The sequence below is a fragment of the Pogoniulus pusillus genome, chromosome 25, assembly GCF_015220805.1.
Source record: "Pogoniulus pusillus isolate bPogPus1 chromosome 25, bPogPus1.pri, whole genome shotgun sequence".
NCBI classification, from domain to species: domain Eukaryota; kingdom Metazoa; phylum Chordata; class Aves; order Piciformes; family Lybiidae; genus Pogoniulus; species Pogoniulus pusillus.
The window spans coordinates 9624557-9650370 of record NC_087288.1 but is presented as its reverse complement, the minus strand read 5'-3'; the positions used below and the strand labels follow the sequence as shown (position 1 = coordinate 9650370).

Here is a 25814-nt window from a genome sequence, read left to right as displayed (position 1 = left end):
AAGGATTTCTAACTTTTTCCCACTTGGTTTTCTCTTTGTTCTTCTGACCCAATGAAGGTATTGAAATAACAAATCATGCGACAGCAACATTAGAAGGCAATCAGATTTTCAACAACCGCTTTGGAGGTTTATTTCTAGCATCTGGTGTCAACGTCACGATGAAAGGTGAGCCTGAGGCCCTCTCTTGTGTTTTCTGTTTGCTGCTGGAGTTTGGGTTTGTCATAGAATCATTGGAGTTTGACCTGTCACAGTTTCCAATTTCAAGTTAGTATCATGGGAACAAGTGTCCAGTAAAGAAAGGTGCCTTGCCTGGCCTCCAGGGTGGGAAAGCAAGAATATCCACAACCCTTAAATCACTCCCTTCAGGAAACAGCAACAGTTTACAGACATAAATTTCTCATGTAGAATAGAGGAGCGAGCATAAGACAGGATGGAGCAGTGGTTTGATTGTTATGTCCTTGATCCAGTTGTGATTACATCTTGGCTCTTTTGTTTGTTGTTTGTTTTTTTCCCCAACAGACAACAAAATCATGAACAATCAAGATGCCATAGAAAAGGCTGTCAGCAGAGGCCAGTGTTTATATAAGATATCAAGCTACACCAGCTACCCGATGCATGATTTCTACAGGTAACACATTTTGGGGGTTTTTAACTGTCACCTACAGTAAGGTTTTCAAGTCAACCCAGTTTCTTTCCCAGCCAAGAGCCCTAAAGCCTGCTAAGACACAGGCTGCAAACAGGAGAGGATTAAACAAGTCCTCATTGTCTGGAATTTCCTGTGGGCTTCAGAACAACGCATAGGCAGTGTGAACCTGAGATCGTGCAGCAGACTGCTTTTCCCAGAGGAGCAACCCATGGGGTGGTTTGGCCCAGGTCCCCTTAGGAAAGCCATAGAGCTCTCCAGGAGGACGACAGAGGTTCAGGAGGTGGACTCCAGAAATGGTAATTTTTGTTACTCCATCCCATAGTTGTGCTAACACTTTATAAGTGGGCAGCAAAGCCACATCTCCTTTTTTTAATCTCCCTTTTGGCTCCCTGGCAGGCCTTACCTGGTAAACCCAGGGCGGGAGTAACGTGCCTGTGGTCTTCAAGGCCACAGTGAATTTCTTGCTGCACAGTCAGGCCTGCTTGGCCCTATCAGGAGACAAGGGCAGGAGGGGACAGAAAACAGAGCACTGAGGTTGTGTGGTTTTGCTTGGCTGGGGGAAAGGTTTGGGGAGAACCCTTATGAATCCTGCATCTGTATGAAATGGTAAGGATTCATGTCATCTGTATTGTATTTTTCCTGTGTCCCTCTCCAGTTCAGCCAGAGCGGTTTGATTTTGCTTCCTGTCTGCTCTTTAAAAAAGACACCCAACCATGCCCTCAAATCCATGGCAAACACTGGAGCCCCTGCACATCTTTCCAGCCCTGTTCTACCTCTGGAGCCCCCTCCAGCACCTTGTTCTCTAGTCATGCCTAATGCAGCACCTTTCCTTTCAGATGTCACACCTGTAACACCACAGACCGCAACGCCATCTGTGTGAACTGCATTAAGAAGTGCCATCAAGGACATGACGTAGAGTTCATTAGACACGATAGGTAGGTGCCCAAAGCGCGGGAGGCGTTGTTTTGCCAGCAGCAGTAAAAGCAGAAACTTAAAGGAGCTGTGTTTCTTTGTAGGTTTTTCTGTGACTGTGGTGCTGGAACACTGTCTAATCCGTGTACACTTGCTGGAGAGCCTACACACGATACAGATACACTATATGACTCTGCTCCTCCTATAGAATCTAATACATTGCAGCACAACTGAATTCCTTTCAGAAAGAAAGTCTCCTGCCATTCTAATATCATAACTGTTCAACGTTTTTTTTTTGGAGGAAGTTGTACTTGCCCATTCTGCAGAAAAGAGACTGTATTAAAGCCGATGTGTGAGGTGTTGACACTATGGAGCTCAACCTACCAAAAAAAGAAAGTGGCAATATGTTGACTCAGGATAACAGAACTGGGCGTTTTAGCATTACTGTGTAAACAAAAAACAAAAATAAAAAGACTTTGGAAGGGACAGAAGTGAAGAAAACAAACAAACAAAACACATAAAAGAAAATGAATAAAAACTAAGCTGCAATTTTGTACAGATACCAACTTCTGAAGGCTGGTGTTTTTACAAGTAGCATGGAAGAGCAGTCCCGAGTTGCAGTAGTACTTACTCTGTAGACAAGCAGCATTCTTTGTTGCTGCCTTTATGGACATGGGTACCAATTGCTTTTGTAACATGGTTAAAAAAAAAGACAGAAAGAAAGAAAGAAAAAGAAAAAAAAACCACAAAAAACAAAAATGTGAGCTAGCACTTCTGCATTTCTTTTGATTTTTTTTAACATTTATTCAGATTGAGAAATATGATTTTAATGCTTTAATCTCATGTAGTTTGTTTCTAATTTCCAGCAAAAAAAAAAAACCAACAAAAACAAACAAAAAAAAAATCTTTATTGTACTTGAATGTGTCCTGTTTTGTTAGCACACCTAGACTTGCTGTAACTGTACTCATGTCCCAGTATGTACGTTCTTTCTATGAAAGAGAAAAACACTAATCTTAAATTATATCCAGCAATTTTTCTGGTGTCCTCTGAAGTTAGAATAATCTCCTTCCCTTGCCCCTCCACCTCCTCCCCAGCAATAGTCTGTACTTAAACCACCCTAACAACAGCAAACCCCACTCCCAACAAAAACAGAAGTGTTTTAATGAGACTTCCTAGCCTATAATGCACTATAAAACAAAGCCCCCCTGTAACTAAAGTTTTGTGAAAGAAATTTTACTATGTTTTAAAGTAAGCAGTAGAAAGTCTCCTCAAAACAGTCTTGTAACTTTACTCTGTTCATAGTTTTTTTTGAACAGTCTGGACATTACTTAAGGTAACCTGCTGGAAATGACAGCAATTTCCTGCTCTAATGAAGCTGAGACAAGTATATCTACAGCCCTATACAGTTTCATAGCTTTTTTCCATTTAATGTGTATTGGTGACAGTGGGTAATCAACAGCCTGAAAGTGTATGCATGTACCATAACATCTAGACTTAATATATTGTGGAGTACTCAATAACCATTATGTAGAGGGTAGGTTAAGAATTAAAGGGTTTAATTTCCTAGGAAAGACAATGGAAAAAAAATGGTCATTTTTAAAAAATAAAGTTTATTAGATCATAAAGTTGTCTGATCCCACCTTTTTGATTGAGAACCGGCCACTGCGGAGCCCCTGGTGCTGTCCTTAAAGCTGATTGATCATAGCGGTGAGTTTCCGGACAGCCTCTGCATCCGTGGTTGTTGCACCATCCGCCAGCAGGCACAGAGACCTAAGGGAAATGAAGTCAGCTATACTCAGCATGGACGCCGTGGGCCAGAGTCTAATAAGCTTCCTGTCACTGTGGCAGAGCCTCAGAAGATACAGATGCCATTTTGTGTCTGCTGTAAAGGGCTGCAAGCAGCAGAAGCAGCCACCGTGGGGGGCTCCAGGACTACTGTACATGTGTCATCCCCCTGCCTGTGCCCGCCTTCAGCACAAGTCTTTGCTCAGGCATTCCTCCCCTTCGCCTGGGCTCACAGCCAGCCCAGCACCTCTGTGCAAATTAAGCTCTCAGCCTTAGAGACTGGCACAGACACCCAGAGCTGAAAATACTGCACTGCTCCTTGAATCTGCTCTCCTGGAGTCAGGCTTCAGCAGTGCCCTCCCTCGCTGCTCCTGAAGTACATTCGATAGTCATAAAGAGTTTTAACGGCCCCTCCCCTCTGGTGGCTGCCCACCTTCTAAGATGGATGCCTGCTAAGCACTGTGCAACTCCAAAATGGAAACCCGAGGCCTTACCTGAATATTCTCAGTGAAATTGTCATTTTTTCAAACTCTCTTGCTTTTCTGTGCCCCTTCTGAATGACTTCCTCTGGAAGATTAGCAAGTCTTGCTGCATTGAAGCCATAGCTCTTTGGACACGCTCCTTCAATGAACTTGTACAGGAATGTAATTGTTTCCTGGCTTGGATCTTCACTCTCATTTTCAACCATACATGCCTAGAAAGAGTAAGTTACAAAAGTCAGTGTAAACATTTACCTGCAGACTAATAAATGCATGAGACATCACCTCTTCTCAGGATCCCTCTGTGACTCTGGGTGGAAGAGTGCATGCACAACCAGAAGGGAAGATGCTGTCTGTTAGTGCGCTCACACCCACCATGTGCCCAAGCCGCACAGCCCTGTTGTGCGAATAGTCCTCCACCAGCGAGTGGTAGTGTGTGGAGAACAGAGTCCGACACTTGATTTGCTCTGCCAGTTCTTTCACCACGGCGCTGGCTATTGCTGTTCCATCAAAAGTAGCTGTGCCTCTGCCTGGAACAGAAAATGGAGCAAAAAGTAGTCAAGTAAATACAGTTTGTATTTCACTTGCTACCGAAGGGAAGTTTTCTCCCTCTTAATTGTTAAGCTATGTAAACTAACACATAGGAGCAAAGATGCATAAAGACAAAGGCAATGCCATGCTGGCTGTGTATCAGTTTGGTCCTGTTTGTTTCTCTCCCTCATCACTCTGTGGAAGAGTGGCTAACAGCTCAGAGTTGTAAAAGGCACCAGAGCCACATGATCACACCAGAGCCACATGATGGAGTCCAACCCCCCCTGCCAAAGCAGGAGCACCTAGGGCAGGTCACACAGGTGGGTTTTGAGAGTCTCCAAGAAAGGAGATGCCACAACTTCTCTGGGCAGCCTACTCCAGGAGCCTTAGAGAAAAGGTTTCCCTCATGTTGAGATGGAACTTCCAGGGTTCCAGTTTGTGTCCACTGCCCCTCATCCTATCACAAGGTATTAGTGAGAAGAGACTGGCCTCTTCTTGACAGTCACCCTTCAGGTATTTGTAAACACTGATCAGATCCCCTCTCAGTCTTTTCCCCAGTACTCAGTATTTGCCCCATAATGGTCAGACACTCCACTGCACAAGACACCATGTCTGCCCTCAAGATTTGCTACTAGCTTGTTCCAAGTTTTCTGCAGGTACTTGGGAAAGAAGCACAGAAAAACTTGACTATGAATAGGCTACTCTCCACTGTGGGGGTGGGAGGCATTCTCTTAGTTACCACGGTACCCTGAGAGAGGTGCTGACCAGTTATACACTGGGAATGTTATAATGCAACTGCCCCTGGGCACATGGTTCTCTTTTAGACACCCCAACCACCTTACAGCTAGTCTTTAATCTTGGGTTCACACAATGCCAGGCTGAAGGGCCCTTGAGGACCATCAGGTCTAACCTGTCATAATACAGACAAGCTGCCCAAGCACCCTGTCCAGTTGAATCTTGAAAGCATCCAGTGAAGGCAATTCCTCCACTGCCCTGGGAGATCATTCCGGTGGCTGATTCTTATCACAAAGTTTTCCTCTCGTGTCTAACTGGAACTGCCCCAGGAGTGACATGTACCCATTACCCTCTCCCTCATCTTTTCCATATGGTTCCTTGTAATAAAGTGAGTCTGTATTTTCTTAGCTCTAATTTCCTATTTGCTACAAACAACTTACCCAATTCATCCACAAGAACCAGGGAGTGCTCTGTTGCATGCTGGAGAATGCTGGAAGTCTCACTCAATTCAACAAAGAAGGTACTTTCACCTTTGAAAAAATTAAAAACACACTATTAAGTAGTCCAAGGTTTGAAAACTAACTAAACCCCCAGGTTCTTCATCAACACTAGAACCTCAGTCAAGATAACATGAACCAAAACATAAAGCCTTTTTTTTCCCCCAGCACCAAAGTGATGTGTCTCTATTTGTCAGAAAAAGGCGGTTTTGGTACAGATAGAGGCACAAAGTCTTACTTAAGATTTTCTGCTTAATTGTGTAAGACACCAGATTCCCTGGTTTGGTTGTTCACAGCCTAAAGCTAAGAAGAGAATAGCCTTAATGCTCTGAATAGCTCATGTACTCCACAGTGAATTCAGACCAAAGAAATACTCTGCTGATGGAGGCTGGAAGTCATAGTAGGAGTTCCAGCAACTTAGATAATACACAGAATCACAGAATTTTAGGGGCTGGAAAAGACCTGAAAAGGCCATCCAGTCCAATCCCCTGCCACAGCAGGAGCATCTAGGGCAGGTACCACAGGAATGCATCCAGGTGGGTTTTTAATATCTCAAGAGAAGGAGACTCCACAACCAATCTGGGCAGCCTGTTCCAGTGCTCTACCACCTTCACAGTGAAGAAATTCTTCTTTGTGTTTATGTGGAACCTCCTCTGCTCCAGCTTGCACCCACTGCCCCTTGTCCTATCCCTAGACAGTGCTGATCAGAGCCTGGCCCTGTCTTCCTGACACTGTCCCTTCACATCTTTATAAACATGAATGAGGTCACTCCTCAGTCTCCTCCAAGCTAAAAAGCAGGCAAATATTTCACATCTAGAGAATGGCTTTGCTTGGAAGGGACCTTAAACATTATCTAGTTCCCACTCCTTGCCATTGGCAGGGACACCTCCCTCTAGGGCAGGTTGCTCAAAGTCTCACTCAGCCTGCTCTTAAACACTTCCAGGGATGAGACATCCACAACTTCTCTGGGCAACCCATTTCAGGGTCTCACTACCCTCATACTAAGGAACTTCTTCCGGACCTTCAATCCAAGTCTTTTGTACTTGTAAAAGAGCTGGATTAAAAAAAGCCTTAATAAAATTCTCCAAAAAGACTTACTAGAATTCTCTAGCTGTAAAGAAAAGCCTTGCTTTGGATAAGTGTAAATATATAGATTTGTTTTTTAATTAAGAACTCAGAATGATTCTTTTTTCAAATTCCTTATGTGCAACAAGTTCAGGAGGTTTAACTCCCTTCATATTCACTGACCCATGTTCTTCAACTGAAAGATCACAGAAAAATGTGCCCTCCTTAAATGAGTTGTCCTATTTCTCAGCACACAAACCACTTTGTTTTTCTTGCCCCATGCCCACAGGTACACTTTTCCCATCCCAGTTGCTGTGTCATCCTCTTTCTGTCTTCCTCTCCAAGAAGAAACAAAACACTCCCAGAATTTTCAACTACAGCTTCCAAAAAGGAAGCCTGCCTGTCTCTTCTTCATCTGAAGGAAGTGGGTTCCAGACATGGTGAGCATTCTAACCGAAAAAAGGATCTCTAGTCCCTGTGAGAAGGTACAAACCTAGCTCATCTACACCAGCTACAAACATTCCTGCCTTATTCCAGAACACTTAGAAAAAGGTAGAACACAACCAACTGTAGAACATGAAGGTACAAACCCAGCTCCCCTACACCAGCTACAATCATTTCTGTCTTATTACAGAACACCTAGAAAAAGGTATCTGCGTAGGTAGAACACAACCAACCGTAGAACGTCCAAAAAGACATTCCTCAGCCTTGCACCCAGCTGGAAAGCAGGTCTGTAACATCGAAATTAATTTAAAAGCGATCTGTGTGTCTGTCAGAAATAGTGGAAGACAAACATGCCAAACAAATCAGGCATAACTACTGTCCTGTTGAACTGTGAACACGAGACAAGAAGTCAGCTGACCACCTGCCCCTGCAAAATTGAGACTATCACTTTCCAACTTGCCCCTTGGAGCAAGAAAACTCACCAGGTGGCCAAAGAACTTTGGGAAGCTGGATGCCAGAAACTCACCTGACATTATCCTGTCTGAGGCACCGAGCCTTGTAAACACTCTGTCGATGGGTGTAAGCCTGCAGGCTTCAGCAGGTACGTAGCATCCCAGTTGAGCCATTATAACCAGGAGACCAGCCTGCAGAACATTAAAACATTGAAATCTTTACTGTCTGCTTGGAGCTTCAGTTCCACACAAAGCACAAGGGACTGAAACTGCATTTCCCCTAAAACAAAAAGCCTAGAGTACATAAAGCTTCCCAGTTTAAACAGCTCCGGGCTGCAGCACCATAACCCCAAGTAGGGCTGAACTGCTCCAAAAGCCTTCAGAATACAGCAAGTTATCACAAGAAGCTCTGCTTATAAAGCAAACTCCCTGCTGCTTTCCCACTTGCTGCTGCATTTTCAGCAGAAGCATCTACTGCAAGACAATGCAAAGACCTGGGTAAGGCCATTTGAGAAAGAAAAGATTCTCTACTGCATTTTCCCAACCATCTCTCCTAAGAGAAATAAAACTTACTCCTCGCTAAGGTAAGTGAAAGCAGAAAAGCTACTGTCTCACCATAGACATTTTCTAGCAGATTATGTTTTGGCATTGCACTGCAATAGCTGTATTGTGCTGCACACCCTGAGGACCACTGCTGGGACTTCCTTTGACATTCAGTGACAGTCAAGTCATATCATTCCTTTATGCATAAGGCAGAGGTCCTCTGCAAGCCCTGCAGAACCCTTGCAGAGAGTCACTCACCTGTCTCATGAGCGTAGACTTGCCACCCATATTCGGGCCAGTCACTAACACACAGGAAGCTTCATTGCTGCCATCTTCATCTCTGCAGCCTATCACAATGTCGTTAGGAATAAAATCATCCCCAAAGAAAGTTTTTGTAATGCAGGGATGACGGGAATTTTTCAGTTCCAGGAAGGGAGGAGCACTATCCACAGGCAGCACAATTACAGGACGGCACAGTGGCCCATCACCATCTTGACTGTAGTTAGCAAGAGACATCAAGACATCTGTAAGATTAAGAGAAATTCCAGTAAGTGACACTTTCATCTTGCTTTATTCATCCACTGGAATGCAAGTTACTCACTGAAGAGCATTTTTGCAACCACATTTTTCCTTTTCCCTTCAATTTTTCTGCTAAGGAAAACACCCCAGAAGTACTGCAGAAAACTAAAAACAAGTAAAGTGAGATACTGAAAACATCTTTTCCCCATTCGTTCCAGATTTCTACCAACAAATTAAACATCCTGCCCTCTAGAAGCTTTTCCAATTAGTGCCATTACACTTCAAAAGCTCTCCTTAAATTATTATGTACTCGTATAAAATACTATTTTCTTGCATTGTTTTTTAGCGTGGAACAAGACAAGAGGAAATCAGTTTCTGTGACGATGGACTCCTTTGTTAAGACTCATAATACTGCTTCTAAGGTGCCAGAATTGAATTTATAACAACATCAGAATTTTTTGTTGGCCTAGGAGAAAGCAGCAGCCAAACCCCTCTCAATGAACCCACCTCTAAGATACTAAAAGTTGATTAGCTACAAAATGAGACCACATTTTAGAGACTCCATGTGCATGTAAAACTGAGCCTGAAAGCCATCTCCTTCCCTACTGAAAAACCCTTCAGTACTTGCCCGAACTGTGGAGCGGCTGATGTGACTGCTTCCCAATTCTCAGCACACCTGAAGAATCCCTTCCTAGGCTGCCTGCCTGTCCTTCCTTTTCTGCCCCAGTGGCATTCAGAGATCACTTTTCTTATTTCCCTGGATCAAAAACACCCCAGAGAGGCTCATGCCAGCAGAAGAATCACAGTATAAGAGTATGCCAGTCCTCAGAAGGGAATTCAAGAAACTCTCCTATACCCTAGAAACTTAAAGAGGGGATGTGAGAAAGTCTTCCTACTAGACTATATTCAAGGCAGTGACAATGCACCAGGGGAGGTTTAGGATGGATGTTAGAAGAAAATCCTGCCCTGAAAGATTTCTCAAACACTGGAACAGGCTGCACACAGAGAGGGTTGAACCTTCATTCCTGAAGGTGTTTGAAAGCAGCAGAAATGTGGTCCTGAGGGACATGGTGTTGCACTCAACTTTGTAGAGTAAGGTAACGGTTGGATTGCATGATTCTAGCCTGGTGTGCTCTACAGACTACTATCCATTATTGATCCTCCATGTAGGAGGAGAAGAAATAATGACTGGTAGTCCTAGAACACTCTAAAAAGACTTCAGGGCCTTGGAATGAGTGGTACAAGATTCTGGACCACAAATCCAGCTGATGGCAGAGACATGGGATTAAGAAGCCAAACACAGTCTTATACTACATGGCTCCATGGACAGTGTCACCACCATAAATTTGCTTTCTTTGACGGTGGCATGAACTATACAGCACCAGGGTTGTTGACACCAAAAAGGAGTCACCTCTCTCAAAGGAGGAAGAGGGTCTTTATGGAGGAGACTGCAGGGCTAATTAGCAAAGAAATTGTGCAACCAGAGCTCAGGTTAGGAAAGCTAAAGCACAGTTGGAATTGAATCTGGCTAGGGACATTAAGGGGAACAAGAAGAATTTCTTCAGGTATATTAGTGAGAAAAGGAGGACTAGGGAGAATGTGGGGCCCTTCCACAACAGAAATGTAGAACTGATATGGATACGGCTGAGGTGTTCAATGACTTCTTTGCCTCAGTCTTAAACAAGAAGGGCTCCAATCACAATGTCCAAGTCCCAGAGGGCAAAAGTAAGCTCTGGGAGAAGGAAGAGCTGCCCACTATAATTGAAGGCCACGTTTGCGAGCACCTAAGGAATCTGAATGTGCACAAGTCTATGGGGCCTGACAAGACCCATTCACAGGTCCTGAGGGAACTGGCAGATGAAGTTGCTAAACCACTGCCCATCATATTTGAAAGGTCATGGCAGAGTGCTGAAGTTCCTGCTGACTGGAAAAGGGCAAACCAGCAATGGCTTCACCAAAGGCAAATCATCTGACAAATTTAGTGGCTTTTTATGATGAAGTCACAGCAACAGTGGACAAGGCAAGGACGACTGACACCAGACCTTGTACATAGTCCCTCCTCAGCCTTCTTGCAGGCTCCCTTCAGACACTGGAAGGCAACTATAAGGTCTCCTCGAAGCCCTCTCCAGGCTGAAGAGCCCCAATTCTCATAGCCTGTCCTCATAGCAGAGCTGCTTCAACCCTCTGATCTTCTTTGTGGCCCTCCTCTGGACTGGTTCCAACAGTTCCATGTCCTTCTTGTGTTGGGGGCTCCAGAACTACACACACTACTCCAAGTGGGGTCTCAAGAAAGCAGAGCAAAGGGGCAGAATCCCCTCCCTTGCCCTGCTGGCCATGCTGCTCTTGCTGCAGCCCAGCACATGGTTGCTGTCCGGGCTGCATGCACACTTCTGGCTCATGCTGAGCTTTTCAACAACCCAGACCCCCAGGTCCTTTTCCTCAGGGCTGCTCTCAGCCATTCCACACCCAGCCTGGATCTGTGGTTGGGATTGCACTGACCCAGGCGCAGGACCTTACACTTGGCCTTGTTGAATTTCATGAGGCTGGCCTGGGCACACCTCTGCAGCCTGTACAGGTCTCTCTGGATGGCATCCCTGCCCTCTAGCAAGTCAACTGTGCCACACAACTTGGCATCATCTGCAAACTTGCTGAGGGTGCACTTGATTCCTCTGTCCATATCAATGATAAAGATGTTAAGTAGCACTGACCCCTGAGAGACGCCACTTGGCATTGGTCTTCAGGTGGACATTGTGCCCTTGATCACCACTCCCCGCATGCGACCATCCAGCCAATTCCTTATCCAGCAGTGCTCCACCTACCTTACTCAGGTCCAGGCAGATGATGTCACGAATTGGCTGAATGGTCACATCCAGAGGGTAGTGCTCAATGACTTGAAGTCCAGATGGAGAGCAGCAACAAGTGGCATCCCTCAGGGGTCTGTACTGGGACCTGTGCTGGGCCAGCAGATCTAGAGAGGTGATTCTGCCAAGAATCTCACCTGAAGCACTGCATCCAGGCCTGGTGCCCTCAACACAAGAGGGATCTTATGGATCAGGTCCAGAAGACGGCCATGAAAATGATCAGGGAGTTGGAGCACCCCTGCTACAGACAGGCTGAGGGAGCTGGGATGTTCAGCCTGGAAAAGAGAAGGCTCCAGGGAGACCTCATAGTCTTCCTGCAGCTGCAGTGGGCCAGCAAGAAGGCTGGTGAGGGACTGTTTACAAAGGAATGTAGTGATAGAATGAGGGACAACGGTTTGAAATAAGAGTAGATTTAGGTTGGACAACAGGAGGATGTTCTTTACCATGAGGGTAAAGACTGGAGCAAGTTACCCAGAGACACAGAGGCCCCACCCTTGGAGATATTCAAAGTCAGGCTTGACAGGGCTCTGGGCAACCTGATCTAGTGGAGGATATCCTTACTCACTGCAAGGGGGTTAGATGAGATGATCTTAGAAGGTCCATTCCAACCCAAACCATTCTATGATTCTATTCATGTTCAGCCTGGAGAAGAGGAAGCTCCAGGGAGACCTTATAGTGGCCTTTCACTACCTGAAAGGGGCCTACAAGAAAGCCAAAGAGGGACTTTTCAAAAGAGCCTAAGATGACAGAACAAGAGACAATGGTTTTAAACTAGAACAGGGTAGATTTAGATAGGACACTAGGAAGAAGTTCATTACAGTGAGGGCAGTGAGATGCTCTGGGTTGCCCGGAGAACTTGTGAACACCTCATCCCTGAAAGTGTTTATAAGCAGACTGGATGAGGCTTCGAGCAACCTGGCCTAGTGGGAGGTGTCCCTACCCATGACAGGAGAGTGGGAACTAGATGACCTTTAAAATCTCTTGCGACTCAAGCCACCCTACGAGAGTGACTCTACAAGAGTATCTTGAGTGTGTGTGAAAACAAAGAAAGCCTCTCACCTAATGCAGCAATGCACTCCACAGCTGTCTGCCAGGCTTTGCTGTTTTGGTCAAAGTTGTAGAACAAACGTCTCATGCAGTCCTTCAGAGCCGCATCTCTGCGCTCCTCAGCATTGACCATTGCAGCCAGCATCTTCTCGATCTCCTTGGTCCAGTAACGTTTATATCCCTTCCTGGATGACTTCAACTCGTATTCCTCAGGCAAGCGCCGCGCCGCCACGTTTTCCGGTATTTCCATTTGGTATCGATTCTTGCCTGCCCCCCAGTACATCACAGATTTGCATCCAAGCAGTTTGCGCTGTTTCTCCTGGTACTTCTTAAGATCCTCCTCAACAGATTCAATGTCCTGTAGTGCTTTATCATAATCGGGGTCAAAACCTGCCTTTGGAGTAATCACTCCTGTCTTTCGAGCCTGGTTATGATCAAAAGCAGTATCCCATCTTTTAAGCTCTGCACTCAAATCCGGGAAGCAGCCATGTGGATTTTTGGCTTTGCGGGTGACCAGCTGCTTCAGGACTTTAGATTTGAAGTCACTGGCAACTTCTTCCATGGCATCAACAATTTCATTCATTACTTTAAACCCCTCCAGTGCAGACAAAAAATCAGCAATTTTTTTCTTGCTGTATTTGATCTCTTCATAGAAGATGGCCCTGCTGTCAGGATGGGTCTGACTTTTCAGTGGTGATCCAATACTGTGAATTTTGCTGAGCAGCCTTTCAAGATCAGGAAGTTTCTTCAGGTGTTCACTGACTTCAGAAATTTTATCTGGCACTGATAGAAGGTCCTCAACAGCATCTAAACGATCATTGATGGACTTTGGATTACATAGCGGAGCACACAGCCACTGCTTCAGGAGCCGCTTCCCAAATGGAGTACAACAAGTATCAATCCTTTCCAACAAAGTACCTTCTGTGGTTCCATTGGTTCCGTTCTGCAGAACTTCCAAGTTCATCAGGGTGACTCCATCCAGCACCATCCGCTGGTTGGTTTTGGCAAAGCAGCTACTTGCAGCTTTTGCAGTATTAATATCCACAGGGACGTACTCCTCGAAGTTGGCCAGTGATAACAGCTCCTGGTCAATCAGACATTTCTGGAGATAGAAAACACATGCTCCAAGTGCTGACAAAGCTAATTCACTGTTCTCACCAGGAGTTAATCCCAGTGAGTCACTCTCTGAAGTCAGAGATTTGAGTACAGTGGGCAGAGAACATACATTATCAGAGGTCTCTTTCTCCTTGAAATATCCTTCTTCAAGAAGGACTTTCAGTGTCTTAGATGCACTCCAGAACTGGGAACCAGAGATCAAACCTTCCTGAATGCATGAAACAAGTGAGCCCTTCAGTATCTTCTGTGTGTCCGTAGACAGGTTCCCCTTCTCATACAGCACCTGCACAGGAGTGTAATGTGCTACTAAAGTCCTAAACCTTGAGCAGTGCCGGTCATCTGAGAACTGGCCCACATGAAACTTCCCTACTGATGTGTCAACAAAGCACACCCCATACACACGTTGTCCAGAGGAGTCTTCCTTTTCCTTAACACACAGAAGGTATTTATTATGGTTCTCAGAGGGATCACAGTCCATAATGCTGTAAGTCTGAGTTCCTTTGGTGATGATCCTGCAGATTTCTCGGCGTACAACTCTGTCAAACTTCGTCGGGTGGGCCATCGCCTTGTAGCGTGCTTCCATCATCTCAGGAGTTTCTGTTTGCTCAACACGAGCTACCTTGTAGCCCTTCTGCACTAGGACATCAGAGAATCTGCCAAAAGCAGTTTCTGGAAAACCTGAATGGGCCCAAGAACCCTTCATAAAGATCAGTCCCAATTCATTGACGCCAGTGACTGCATCCATATGGTACAACTCGTAGAATTTCCCAACTTTGTAGAAAATCACAGCATCAAAGTTTTGACTCTTCAGCTGCCACCACCTCCTCATTCCTGGCGTGCACTTGTTGAGGTAGTCCTCAGGTACATACAGTGTACGGGGATCATAATCAGGGTCACTCTGCCGTCTCCTTTGTGCATCTTTCTTCTTCCTTTCCTGAAGCCAGTCAAGCTTTTCATGTTCCCATGCTCCAAAGCCACTGCTGCCTCCACTGCATGCATTTGTTTGGGATTCAAAACTTTCAGGTGCTGCAAATGATGTCAGCTTGGATTTAGCTTCAAAAGAAACTGCTGCCACTCTTTTGGGTGGTTCAGACTGTTCATTTTCTGCTGCCACTCTTTTGGGTGGTTCAGACTGCTCATTTTCTGCTGCCACTCTTTTGGGTGGTTCAGACTGTTTGTTTTCTAAGCTACTCCTTTTAGCAGGCTTGCTTCTCTCTTTCCTCTTTCGTTTAGAAGGAACTTTTATGGGACTTTCTGCTACACTCTCTGCGTCTGTCTCTGTGTCAGTAGATTCATTTTCTTCTACACCACTACTGGCTTCCTCGCTGCTTGCTGCTTCCTTCACATCAGGCTTGAATTCTGCATCAGAGCCATCATGATCGCTGTCAGAATCCAACACTCTTCTTCTTTTGTTTTTTACGGCATTTTCCCTGTTCCTCACTCGCTTGTTACTCTTAACATCCTCCTCACTACTGCCGTCATCACTGTCGCCTGATGGACTTTCACTCATCTGCTGGAAAAACAAATTATTTTAGCTAAAGAAAATTCTGGCTACAAAGTAAAATATTACTGCTGGGAAAAAGAGAGGTGCAAAAATATGTAACAATGCAGGACCTCAAGCAAGAGAATTTAGAACTTTTTATGGATAACAAATGGGCTATCAGCCAATATTGGCATAATTACACCTTTTTGTATTTTTTACAGCCTCACTTGCATCACTGGTGCCAATGAATAAAACATATAAAATGGGCAAAGGCATAGGGTAGGTGAAACTCAGCACAAAGGAGAAAAGCCTCCGTAACGCTATATCTGCTGCAATTTTATCCTACTGACTTATGTCAGAAACGTCATTGGACTTTGCAGCCTTTCAGCACCAGCATATATGAGTTTTGTCCATGCTTTGGGGTGGGTTTTTTGACCCATTTCCATCTACAAACATACTACTCTATAGTAAGATCACACAAATCTAGTAGAAAGAAACGAAACTCCATTATTTGCTTTTTCAGTCTGAACCACAAGCATTTCAGGGCCAGCGCTGGTGAAGAACAGCAGTGGGGGGACTGAACAACACAGTGCGTAGACGTGACATGCATCCTTTGTGGCATTGTCACACTGAAGAAAGAGCAGATGGGCTACACTGATAGAGAAGATAAGGAGCCTGCTACCCCACTGCCAGTCTTCTCACACACTGAGATAATGTTTGAATCATTCACAACAAAATGTGAATACAACAGAACAAAAGATCTCTTTTTAGTTAACTCACCAACAGATTTGTGTTATCAGTATAAGAATTTCTATTTTTAGTGCTACTGTACAAGATGAAGGCAGACTCCAAAAATCCAATTCAATGCCTTAAGATTAATATTTCAAAAGTCAGAAAATTCTACAGAACAGATGCTCAGTTCCAACAGAAAGATTCTAAGTTCTAGCAATATTTCTGCAGCGCACAAGAAAGTTTACCTCTGTTTCCTCCTCTGTGTCTGAAGGTTCATTGCATACTGCCAGTTCAAGTCGCTTAGTTTTATCTTTACTCACTGCATCATCTGCTAGCACCATTGCTCTTTTAATTTCAGGCTTTGTACTATAAAACATACCTCCTTTCAGTGTCTTCTCATCTGATGAACCTGCAAAACCACAAATACTTGTTTAGAAATTGAAGTCAGTCTAGCATTTCACCAATCCTTTAGTTAGTATTGATACTTCACTGCAGACAGACAGTACAATTACCTCACATTTTGTGCTGTTACCAGTCATCCCCATCACGTCTTAGACATCACTCAGCCTGATAAAATACCCCTAGAGAAAATCTAAACACTCACAAATTAAATGCCAGTCTTGGACACTTAAGAATTGCTTCTAGTACTGTAACTCAGTACTAGATATGAACACTCCTAAGTCAAGCTCTAACCACCCTGACACTAAATATTGTTGCTTTCAGTAGTAACTCTTAGTTTGGACAGCAGTTAATGATGGAGTTACATGTAGCTGCTTCTACACCACAAATGCAGCACATTAACAAACCAGATCTCAACTTCAGTTTCGCAAGTACACTCAGAAATCTAAAAATCTCATCACCTTAGCTGCATATTCAAGTGTGCAATGCTTGCACATTTATTTAACCAACTTGCATGCCCAACTCTTACAAGTCCCTGTGCTGTATTTACACAGTCAGAAATACCACAATGGAAGAAACATCATTTTCTTACCCAGAGACTTTGAGAGTCTTATTTTGTACATGATGATGCTTTTAGTCCGAATTTAAAAGCAAAAGATGTATTTTGCTCTGCATTAACCACATCTCTTGCAGATAGAGCAACACTCCTCTGCTTAAACATTCTGAACACTTTGTATTTTTCTGCAATTTTCTTTTGGTAAGCAGTTTGATTCTCCTTACCTGTATTTGCCATAAACCATGGACCAATTCACCTGCACGGAATTCTACTAATGCATTTTAATTTGAAACTATGGCTTAAGTATATTAAAGCATAAACAAGCCAAAAAGGAATGACTACATGATTGCATGAAAAGGAACTCTTGACTTGTACAAAGCAAGAAACTGTAAAATTCAGTAGTTTCACTGACATAAATAAATCCTGCATCTTTTCCAAAATACTGTACTAAATCCAAAGCCTTTGTCCAACTAAAACAAATTTATACATAATTTACACAAAACAGTTTACAGCCAGTAATTCATTTTTCAGTCACAGTATAAAAGCAAGAGGAAGAGCAGATGACGATTATCAACAAGGTAAGATTTATCAAACAAATTTTTGGGTTAATTCTTGATTGCATTTGATTTTCATTGGTCAGTCAAGTGATTTCTTTAAGATGACAAACACTGACTCTCCTCTGTTAACCTCAAGCACTACCTTAACACACACTCTGAATTCTCAAGTTATCTGATCTATTAGCAAATCTGTACTGCACTGCTTAGACGAAATAACACCACAGGGGAAATGATTCTAATTCTCCCATCCTCTGCCTAGTCTTGATTCTGAAATAACAGCAGTTCCCAAATAGCTGCTTAAAAACTGTGTTGGATGCTACTGATATTTTAATGATTTCAAGACTAAAAATTGAAATAGCAGATATTAAAAGATCTTTCTCATACTGATGAGAGAAATAAAGGAAAAAATACCTTAAAACATGAATAAGCTTTAAGCATGTGTTCTCATAAACAAAAGGCCTTAGTGTTTTATATTTAAGGAACTGTGTAACCACAAACACACCTGTAACACCTTGAAACACACAAACCACAAAGCCTGTAACCACAAATACCCTGAAAACTTGCTTTCTCTAACATACAAAGTCCAAAACATGCCTTCCCACTCAACACTAACATCAGTTTTGTTGCTCTTTATGAGCAACACCATGCTCCACACTTTATGCCTATTTTTCCAAAACAAGTAGCATATTTCCATTTCAATAAGTTTTACTTATATCTCTTACCTTTATATGGTCTCAGGTACTTGATACTGACCCAGCCTCTTGTAGGGCTGTCATCGAAAAACTGTACATGGATACGAGTAGATTTCCCTTTCCCTCTCACTACTGTTCTTTCAGTTGGATGGTTGTATATGAGACACGGCCACCAAGGATAGCCTTCCATCTTGCCCCAGGCCAAGTCACCAGGGGAATATTGACAGGACTCACTGCAAAGGCAACAGATGTGTCATTTAAAGAACATAAATGTTTAAAATGGGTCTCTTCATAGACATTAACTGCACACTGTTTCTGAGCAACTTGCCTTCTGAAGGTCTTAGAAGGCTCCTAGACAACGTAACATGGATTATACAGTCCTATACCATCACCAACACGTCTCTTACTTGCTCCTCAAACTCTACTGGATCCACACATACAAAGCTTCATAGCGACAGAAGAATGGCTGAGGTCAGAAAAGCCCTCTGAAAGTCATCTTGTTCAACCCCTCTACTAGGGATGTGTCCAGACGGGTCTCCAAAGTCTCCAGAGACTCTGGCAGCTTACTCCAGTGCTCTGCACCCTCAGAGAAAGTTGTTTTTTCCTTATGTTTAGGTGAAACCTCTTGTGTTCTAGTTTGTGCCCACTGCCCCTTACCCTATCACTAGACACCACTGAAAAGTGCACAACCCCATCCTCTTAACTTCCATCATTTTGATACTTATATATTTTGATAAAATTTCTCCTTCCCCAGGCTAGAAAGCCCCAGGTCTCTCAGCCTCTCTTTGTAAGCGAGATGCTCCAATCCCCCCATAGCCTTGTGGCCCTCTGTTGGAATCTCTCCGGCAGTTTCTGGCCTCTCTTGAACTGAGTTGCTCAGAACTGGATAGAATGCTCCAGCACAGAGTTGAGCACTGAGCCTGCTGGTGCTTCAGACACTTACCATCACGATAGGGAACGAAAAAGAAGCTCAGGAATGAAAAAAAACATACTGAAAGCAGGACAAACTGAAAATAACCTCGTCGCTCTGCAGACGCCGGCGTTACTCCGCCGCCGGCCCTCTCCCGCCTTCCCCAAAAGCCCGGCTGGGCGAGCAGGCCGCTGGCCTGCACTGCCTCACGCTGCCTTTAGAAGCGCCTCCACCCCCCCGTCCCCAGCGCGGGGTTAAACACAACCACGCACCGCCCCCCGCGGCACAGCTCCCGCCAGCCTGACGGCCTAAAGCCGCGGAGCTGGCTGCTAACCCTCCCTGCGCGGCAGAAGGGCCTCGGCGAGCCCAAGCAGCTACGCAAGTATTTGCTGGGCGCACGGCAGCGGGGACGACATGCCGCACCCGCCTCGGCCCCGCACAGCTGCCGCCCTCTCCTGAGGCAGGCCGCATTTCTGAGCCTTCCTCTTCCCCTTCCCACCCATTTACCTGGGGTCCTTATCGACGACGCCGTCCCCTCCGGTCTTCTCCTTCGCCTCCTTACGCAGAGCGGCGGTTGTGCCCCGTAGCTCTGCACCGTTGCCCGCCGTGCCGGCAGGGCTGGTGACGGCACCGCGGCCATTCTGCTCCGGCGAAGTGCGGCGGCGCTTCACCGCCCCGTCCGGTGGCGGAGTCGGCGGGGACGCATCCGCCGCGGGCTTGGCCGCGGAGGCCTTGTGGAAGAAGTGGAGCAGAGTGCTCTGACGAGACATGGCCGCGGCGGGAAGCGCAGCCCGCGGCACCTGACAGCGCGCGCTAAGCCCGCCAGCGCGCGCCGCGGCGGGCGGGCCCGGCCCCGGCCCCGCCTCCGCCTCCCCGCGGGAAGAGCTGGCGGGATTGGATCCCGTGGAGTCCCGGGCCGGCTGGGGCGGGAAGGGAGCCTGCGCCCCGCAGCCACCGCTGCTACTGGAGCGGGCTGCTCATTTTTATCAGCGTAAATTCGGAGAAGAATTCTACACTGCCCCTATATATCTGCTAGGGCAGCTTTTTCTTTTGCTTAAATTACCCTTTCACATTGCCAGCCAGAAACTCTCCTACCCTTCAGTACAATTGTAGACAAAAATGTCCCAGGCTTGCTCCTACTGTTAAGTGGAAACTGCAAGGCAGGGATTTGCCCACAAGAGGTCTGCAAAGCCAAACGATACTGAAGGATTTTAAAAGCCTGTTCTTTTCAAAAGAATTATTTCAGTTTGATTTCAGAGGTTACTGTTTCACTTAACTCATCATCCATTGCTTCCATAAGCAATCCCCAGCTACACACACCTCGAACTGAATTAGAAAAGCAACTGCATTTTGTTTCCTGACAATAGTCCAGGGGATTCCAAAGCACGAGGACTGAGAAGCGCTTGGAAGCGGAACACACTGCAGGCTAACTCCCTTGGTGTGTATTGCTGATCCTATGGAAACCACTCGGCAGAACTGGGAGCTGCACAAGTGCTTGGGTAACAGGATTTTTTCAGTTTTTTGCAGGAAATCAGCAATTCAGAGGGCCCTAGGCAGGCTGTATAGATGGGCTGAGGCCAATCTTACAGGTTTTAACACGGCCAAGTGCTGAGTCCTGCGCCTGGACAGCAAGAAATCTATGCAATGCTACAGGCTAGGGGCTGAGTGGCTGAATAGATGAGCAGATCAGCAGCTGCTCAGCAGAAAAGGACCCGGAGGTGTTAATTGACAGCTGGCTAAACATGAGCCACCATCAGCCCAAGTGGCCAAGAAGGCCACCATCATCCTGGCCTGCATCAGGAATAGCATGTCCAGCTAGAACTAGAGATGTGATTGTTCTGTACTTGGCACTGACGAGGCCATGTGTTGAGTACTGGGTTCAGTTTTGGGAGCCACAGTGTAACACAGACATTAAGGTGCTGGAAAGTGTCCAGAGAAGAGCAACAAAGCTGCTGAAGGGTCTGAAGAGCAAGTTTGGTGAGGAGTGGCTGAGGAAACTGAGGCTGTTTAGTCTGGAGAGGAGGAGGCTGGTGAGAGACCTCGCCTTCTACAACTACCTGAAAGAAGGGTATGGAAAGGTGTGTGCTGGTCTGTTCTAAGTCACAACTGATAGGACAAGAAAGAATGGCAACAAGTTACACCAGAGGAGGTTTAGGTTGGACATTAAGAAAAACTTCCCTTCTGAAAGGGTTCTCAAAGACTGGAACAGGCTGCCCAGGGAAGCAGTTGAATCACCATCCCCGAGTATATTGAAAAGCCATCCAGATACATGTGTATGTATATGTATATGTGTGTGTGTGCATTTTATGTATTTAGGTAGATAGAAAGAGAAGACAGATAAGATAAATAGATGGATGGATGGATGGATGGATGGATGGATGGATGGATGGATGGATGGATAGATGGAGAGAGAGAGACTTTACACAGAGCAGCCTTCTTGGATGTATTGAACATAATATGGGCTGTCCAACCCATGGCTGATGCTAGTGGATCTGGAGAGATTCAGAAGGGTCTCAGTGTTCAGACTTTATCAGATTTCATGGATCCAGCATGACTGCTAGTCTCTGGAGCTTATCAGTTCTTGGCAGACTTCTGCACGCTACTGTTTGGCCTGCACTTTTCATCTCTTCAGCCTGCTGTTTCCTGGTGGCTATTTCTCCATCCACACACACTCCCATAGAGCCATTCACACAAACTCACACAGAAAGGGTTTTGTGACACAATCTTCAATCTCTGTCTATTGAAATATAGAATACTACTTGTTTTTCTGCCAGTCTCAGCAAGGTAGGATGTAGAATTATTAAAACACTAAATTCTGTGGAGATGTTTAATAGAAGGCCATAAAAGGTGACATTACTGCAAACATTCTAAACAACTCTCTTCTTCCCCCTTTTCTTTTATATCCTCTTTTGAAGAGAAAACCTCAGGGAACTGTTAAGTTGCTGTATTGCAGACGAGCCCAGCTGAACACTGAAAAGTGCTGTATTTTTCTTAATTTTCTTCCTCCCTCTGTCCCTGCCAATGCACATGCAAATACTCCCACACAGCCTTCAACTGTGCTTTTTAGCTCCCTAAGTGGTTCTGGACAATTTCCATTCTATGAACATTGGAAATGGCAAGATTTTTTTTTTTTTTTTTTGTTTTGTTTTCAAGGTGGTAGCTCAAAGGTTTTGAAACTGAGACTTTGGCTATACTGTGCCTTACAGCACCTTTTCTACAGCTGATAAGAAGAGGGTGACCCTAATGTTGGAGCAGGATTGAAGGGGTAGCTTGCACTTCAGTAACTCTCTGCTATACCTGGCATTTCCTCTAGAGTTTGGAACAAATCGTTTCTATCTTGCTAGATGCTGGGATAAGAAAAATGCTAACTAGATAGTTTTGAGGTCTTTCTGGAAAAATAGAACAATGTAACTCGAGAAGGATGCACAGAACAATAATAGCCTGCTTCATGGAGACATGGAAAGGATGTGCAGCCAGCCCTCACATGCTCATTCTAGTGGGGTGTAGTGGGTTACCAGATCAGCTCAAACAGCTTGGAAGTAAGATAAAACTATATTTTACAGCAAGCTCAATTTAAAGCCTATATACAAAGTATATTTACATGTATTTATAATTATATACAATTACTTATAATTTAGAAATAACAACAGAAATCCAGTCCTCTCCACCCCTGGACAAAGAAAGCCCAGAAGGGGACAACACCACCTTCTTTTCTCCCCTCAGACAGAAAACCAGCAAGAGTTCTTGTGTTATCTGCTCAGTCAAGGTTAGGACTCAGCCATGTACAGAGGAGCAGTGGAGGAGGTGAAAGGCAGAAGGCAAAGGGAACAAAGTGCAACAAGGCTGGTGAGGAGTCTGGAGCACAGCCCCATGAGAGGAGGCTGAGGGAATTGGTGTTGTTTACCCTGGAAAAGAGGAGGCTCAGGGGAGACCTTATTGCTCTCTACAACTACCTGAAAAGAGGTAGTTGCCAGGATGGGATTGGTCTCTTCTCCCAAGCAACCAGTGACAGAACAAGAGGACACAGTCTCAAGCTGTGCCAGGGCAGCTTTAAGCTGGATGTTAGGAAGAAATTCTTCACAGAAAGAGGGACTGGCATTGGAATGGGATGCCCGGGGAGGTGGTGGAGTTGCTGTCCCTGGAGGTGTTTAAAAGGAGACTTGATGAGGCACTTGGTGCCATGGTTTAGTTAATTAGAAGGCATTAGGTGATAGGTTGAACTTAGGATCTCAAAGGTCTTTTCCAACCTGGTTAATTCTGTGATTCTGTGACATTGTTTATACATTGCCATTTTATCCCTCTTAGCAAACCAATGGATGGTACAGACTTTATAATTATTATTCTTTTTACAACCACTGCCCTGCTCATCCACTCTATATTCAAAAGAACGTCCAGAAAGTTCGTCTCTCTTCTTTATAATTTAGAAACAAAATAGAGTGTTAGCTCTTAAACTGCTACATAGTATAATTATCTATCTCTGAACAGAACTCTGTAGCCATGAATGATATGCATCTTGCTTATGTGGCTCTATCACCTGCGAATTGCAATTTTCATCAGAAATGTGAGTTGCTGTGCCCTTGCCAGACAGAAAACATCTCTACTGCTCCTTCTGCAGGCACTGGCAGTTTCACAGATTTGACACCTAGCAGTTGAGAGGTTAGACTACTTGCACAGCAAGTCTGCCCTCAGTGCTGCCTGAACTTCAGAAGTCAATGCTTCTGATTGTGACATTCAATCACGCATAGTTTAAGGTATAATCTCCATCACTAAACTTTTCCACGGGGTTACCAGGAGCCAGTCTCATTTGACATGCTACCTTTTCATCACTATTTTCTTCTTTCACATTTCATGGGCTTCTGTTTGACACATTCTCTTTTCTTCATAGTTTCAGGAAGGTAATTTCATCAGGAAGACTCCCACATCGTTGTCTGTTACTGTGCATCTTGAATATCCTGTGCCCATAGTAATAATACGGCGCAGTTTTTGTACTAACAGAAGCACATCTAAATATTTTTCACTTGTCGTGGAGCATCCGCTCTCTCCTCCCACATTCTTCCATAATACTTAACACAGGATCTCTTAAAGCAAACTCTGCTTCAGAGTCACACAGAATCACAGAATTAACCAGGTTGGAAAAGACCTTTGAGATCATCGAGTCCAACCTAGCACCTAACAACTTCTAATTAACAAAACCAGGGCACTAAGTGCCTCATCAAGTCTCCCTTTAAACACCTCCAGGGATGGTGACTCCACTACCTCCCCGGGCAGCCCATTCCAATGCCAGTCACTCTTTTTGTGAAGAACTTCTTCCTAATATCCAGCTTAAACCTGCCCTGGCACAAATTGAGACTGTGTCCTCTTGTTCTGTCACTGGTTGCCTGGGAGAAGAAACCAACTCCCACCTGGCTACAACCTCTTTTCAGGTAGTTGTAGAGAGCAATAAGGTCTCCCCTGAGCCTCCTCTTCTCCAGGCTGAACATCCCCAGCTCCCTCAGGCTCTGCTTGTAGGGCTGTGCTCCAGCCCCCTCACCAGCCTCAATGTCCTTCTCTGGGCACCTTCAAGCATCTCAACATCTTTCTTAAACAAGCTCGTCCAATTGTTGCACTTTAACAACACTTTTTCACTCTGAAGGTCACACTACACTGGAGCAGACTGTCCAGAGATGTTGTGGAGTCTCCTTCCTTCTCTGGAGACATTTGAAATCCACCTGGACTCATTACTCCAAGACCTACTCTAGGAGATCCTGCTCTGGCAGCAGGGGGGTAGGACTGGATGATCTTTCAAGGTCACTTCCAACCCCTAACATTCTGTGATTCTGTGATTTATTTCTCTGCAAATGCAAAATGCAGGTAATTGATTTAAAACACTTTCCTACTGAAAAAAAAAATACTAGCTAAATGAAGTTTAGTTTGTTATTTTTCTAGGTGAACTTTCTGTTCACTGCCTTTTTCTCTCCCCTCAGGCAGTGGCTTACCTCTCTGCTAGTTACAGCTGGGCAGCACTTGGAACGGAACAGGAACTCATAATTTTAGAAGAAACTCTTGGAAACAGATGGCCCTAGTTGTTTGTGGGGTTTTTTTTGTTTTTTTTTATGAGGACTGCTGAACTCCTTTAGTATGTAATTTAAGTAAAATCTGTGAGCTGACAGCAGGATACGACTTATGCTGTATTGCCAGCTTCAGGCATTAAAAACCCCTGAGTTTCTAAAACATAATGAACTTTTAAATTTGCTTCTGTTTTTTCTAGCTGAAAGTGGTCTAATTTCCAAATAGTTTTCTGAAATTATAACAGCTAAGAACATTACTTCCTTTCAAATGAAAAAGTCTCATGTAATTCTGGGGATTTGGAAACTGGGGTTTCACAAAAGATATCACAGGATCACAGGATGTTAGGGGTTGGAAGGGATCCAAGGAGATCATCGAGTACAACCTCCCTGCCAGAGCAGGACAATACTATCTAACACAGATCACAGAGGGACACATCCAGGCAGGGCTCAAAAGTCTCCAAAGAAGGAAACTCCACAACCTCCAAGCTCATCCAGTCCAACCTATCACCCAGCCCTATCCAATCAACTAGACCATGGCACTAAGTGCCTCACCCAGTCTTTCCTTGAACACCTCCAGGGACAGCGACTCCACCACCTCCCTGGGCAGCCCATTCCAATGGCAAATCACTCTGTGAAGAACTTCCTCCTAACATCCAGCCTATGATCTGCAGATGTCCCTTCCAACCCCATGGAATTTCATGATTCTATGATTCCGTGATTCTCAACAGTAGCATACGAAGAGTAGTCCATTTTCATGAAGTGTCCACTGAGAATAATAAAGTACCTGGTAGTAGGCAGGAATGTG

At 44.8% G+C, this 25814-nt stretch overlaps 2 protein-coding genes across 7 annotated transcripts in view; one reads left to right on the top strand and one right to left on the bottom strand.

The window, feature by feature from the left end:
* Positions 1 to 3184, top strand: part of FBXO11 (F-box protein 11) — an 80374-nt gene extending 77190 nt beyond the window's left edge. For all 3 annotated transcript variants that reach the window (XM_064164377.1, XM_064164376.1, XM_064164378.1), the window contains exons 20-23: positions 58 to 165; positions 520 to 628; positions 1483 to 1581; positions 1663 to 3184. In XM_064164377.1, the coding sequence (XP_064020447.1) occupies positions 58 to 165; positions 520 to 628; positions 1483 to 1581; positions 1663 to 1792 (446 nt within the window). In that variant the 3' untranslated portion in view covers positions 1793 to 3184. The remainder of the gene's footprint in view (positions 1 to 57; positions 166 to 519; positions 629 to 1482; positions 1582 to 1662) is intronic.
* On the bottom strand, positions 90 to 19756 carry MSH6 (mutS homolog 6). 4 transcript variants are annotated; one of them, XM_064164373.1, is made up of 11 exons: positions 19470 to 19756; positions 18083 to 18285; positions 16094 to 16257; positions 12530 to 15146; positions 8349 to 8614; positions 7622 to 7739; positions 5530 to 5619; positions 4199 to 4353; positions 3839 to 4038; positions 3200 to 3329; positions 90 to 2548 (listed from the first exon to the last, which is right to left on the bottom strand). In XM_064164373.1, the coding sequence occupies exons 1-10, from the start codon at positions 19730 to 19732 to the stop codon at positions 3245 to 3247; spliced, it is 4161 nt and encodes a 1386-aa protein (XP_064020443.1). In that variant the 5' UTR covers positions 19733 to 19756; the 3' UTR covers positions 90 to 2548; positions 3200 to 3244. The 4 variants fall into 4 exon arrangements, with proteins under 4 accessions (XP_064020443.1, XP_064020444.1, XP_064020442.1 ...); XM_064164374.1 differs by having other exon boundaries at positions 90 to 1938; XM_064164372.1 differs by lacking the exon at positions 90 to 2548 and having other exon boundaries at positions 3150 to 3329; positions 19470 to 19755.
* Positions 19757 to 25814: the final 6058 nt, after the last annotated feature.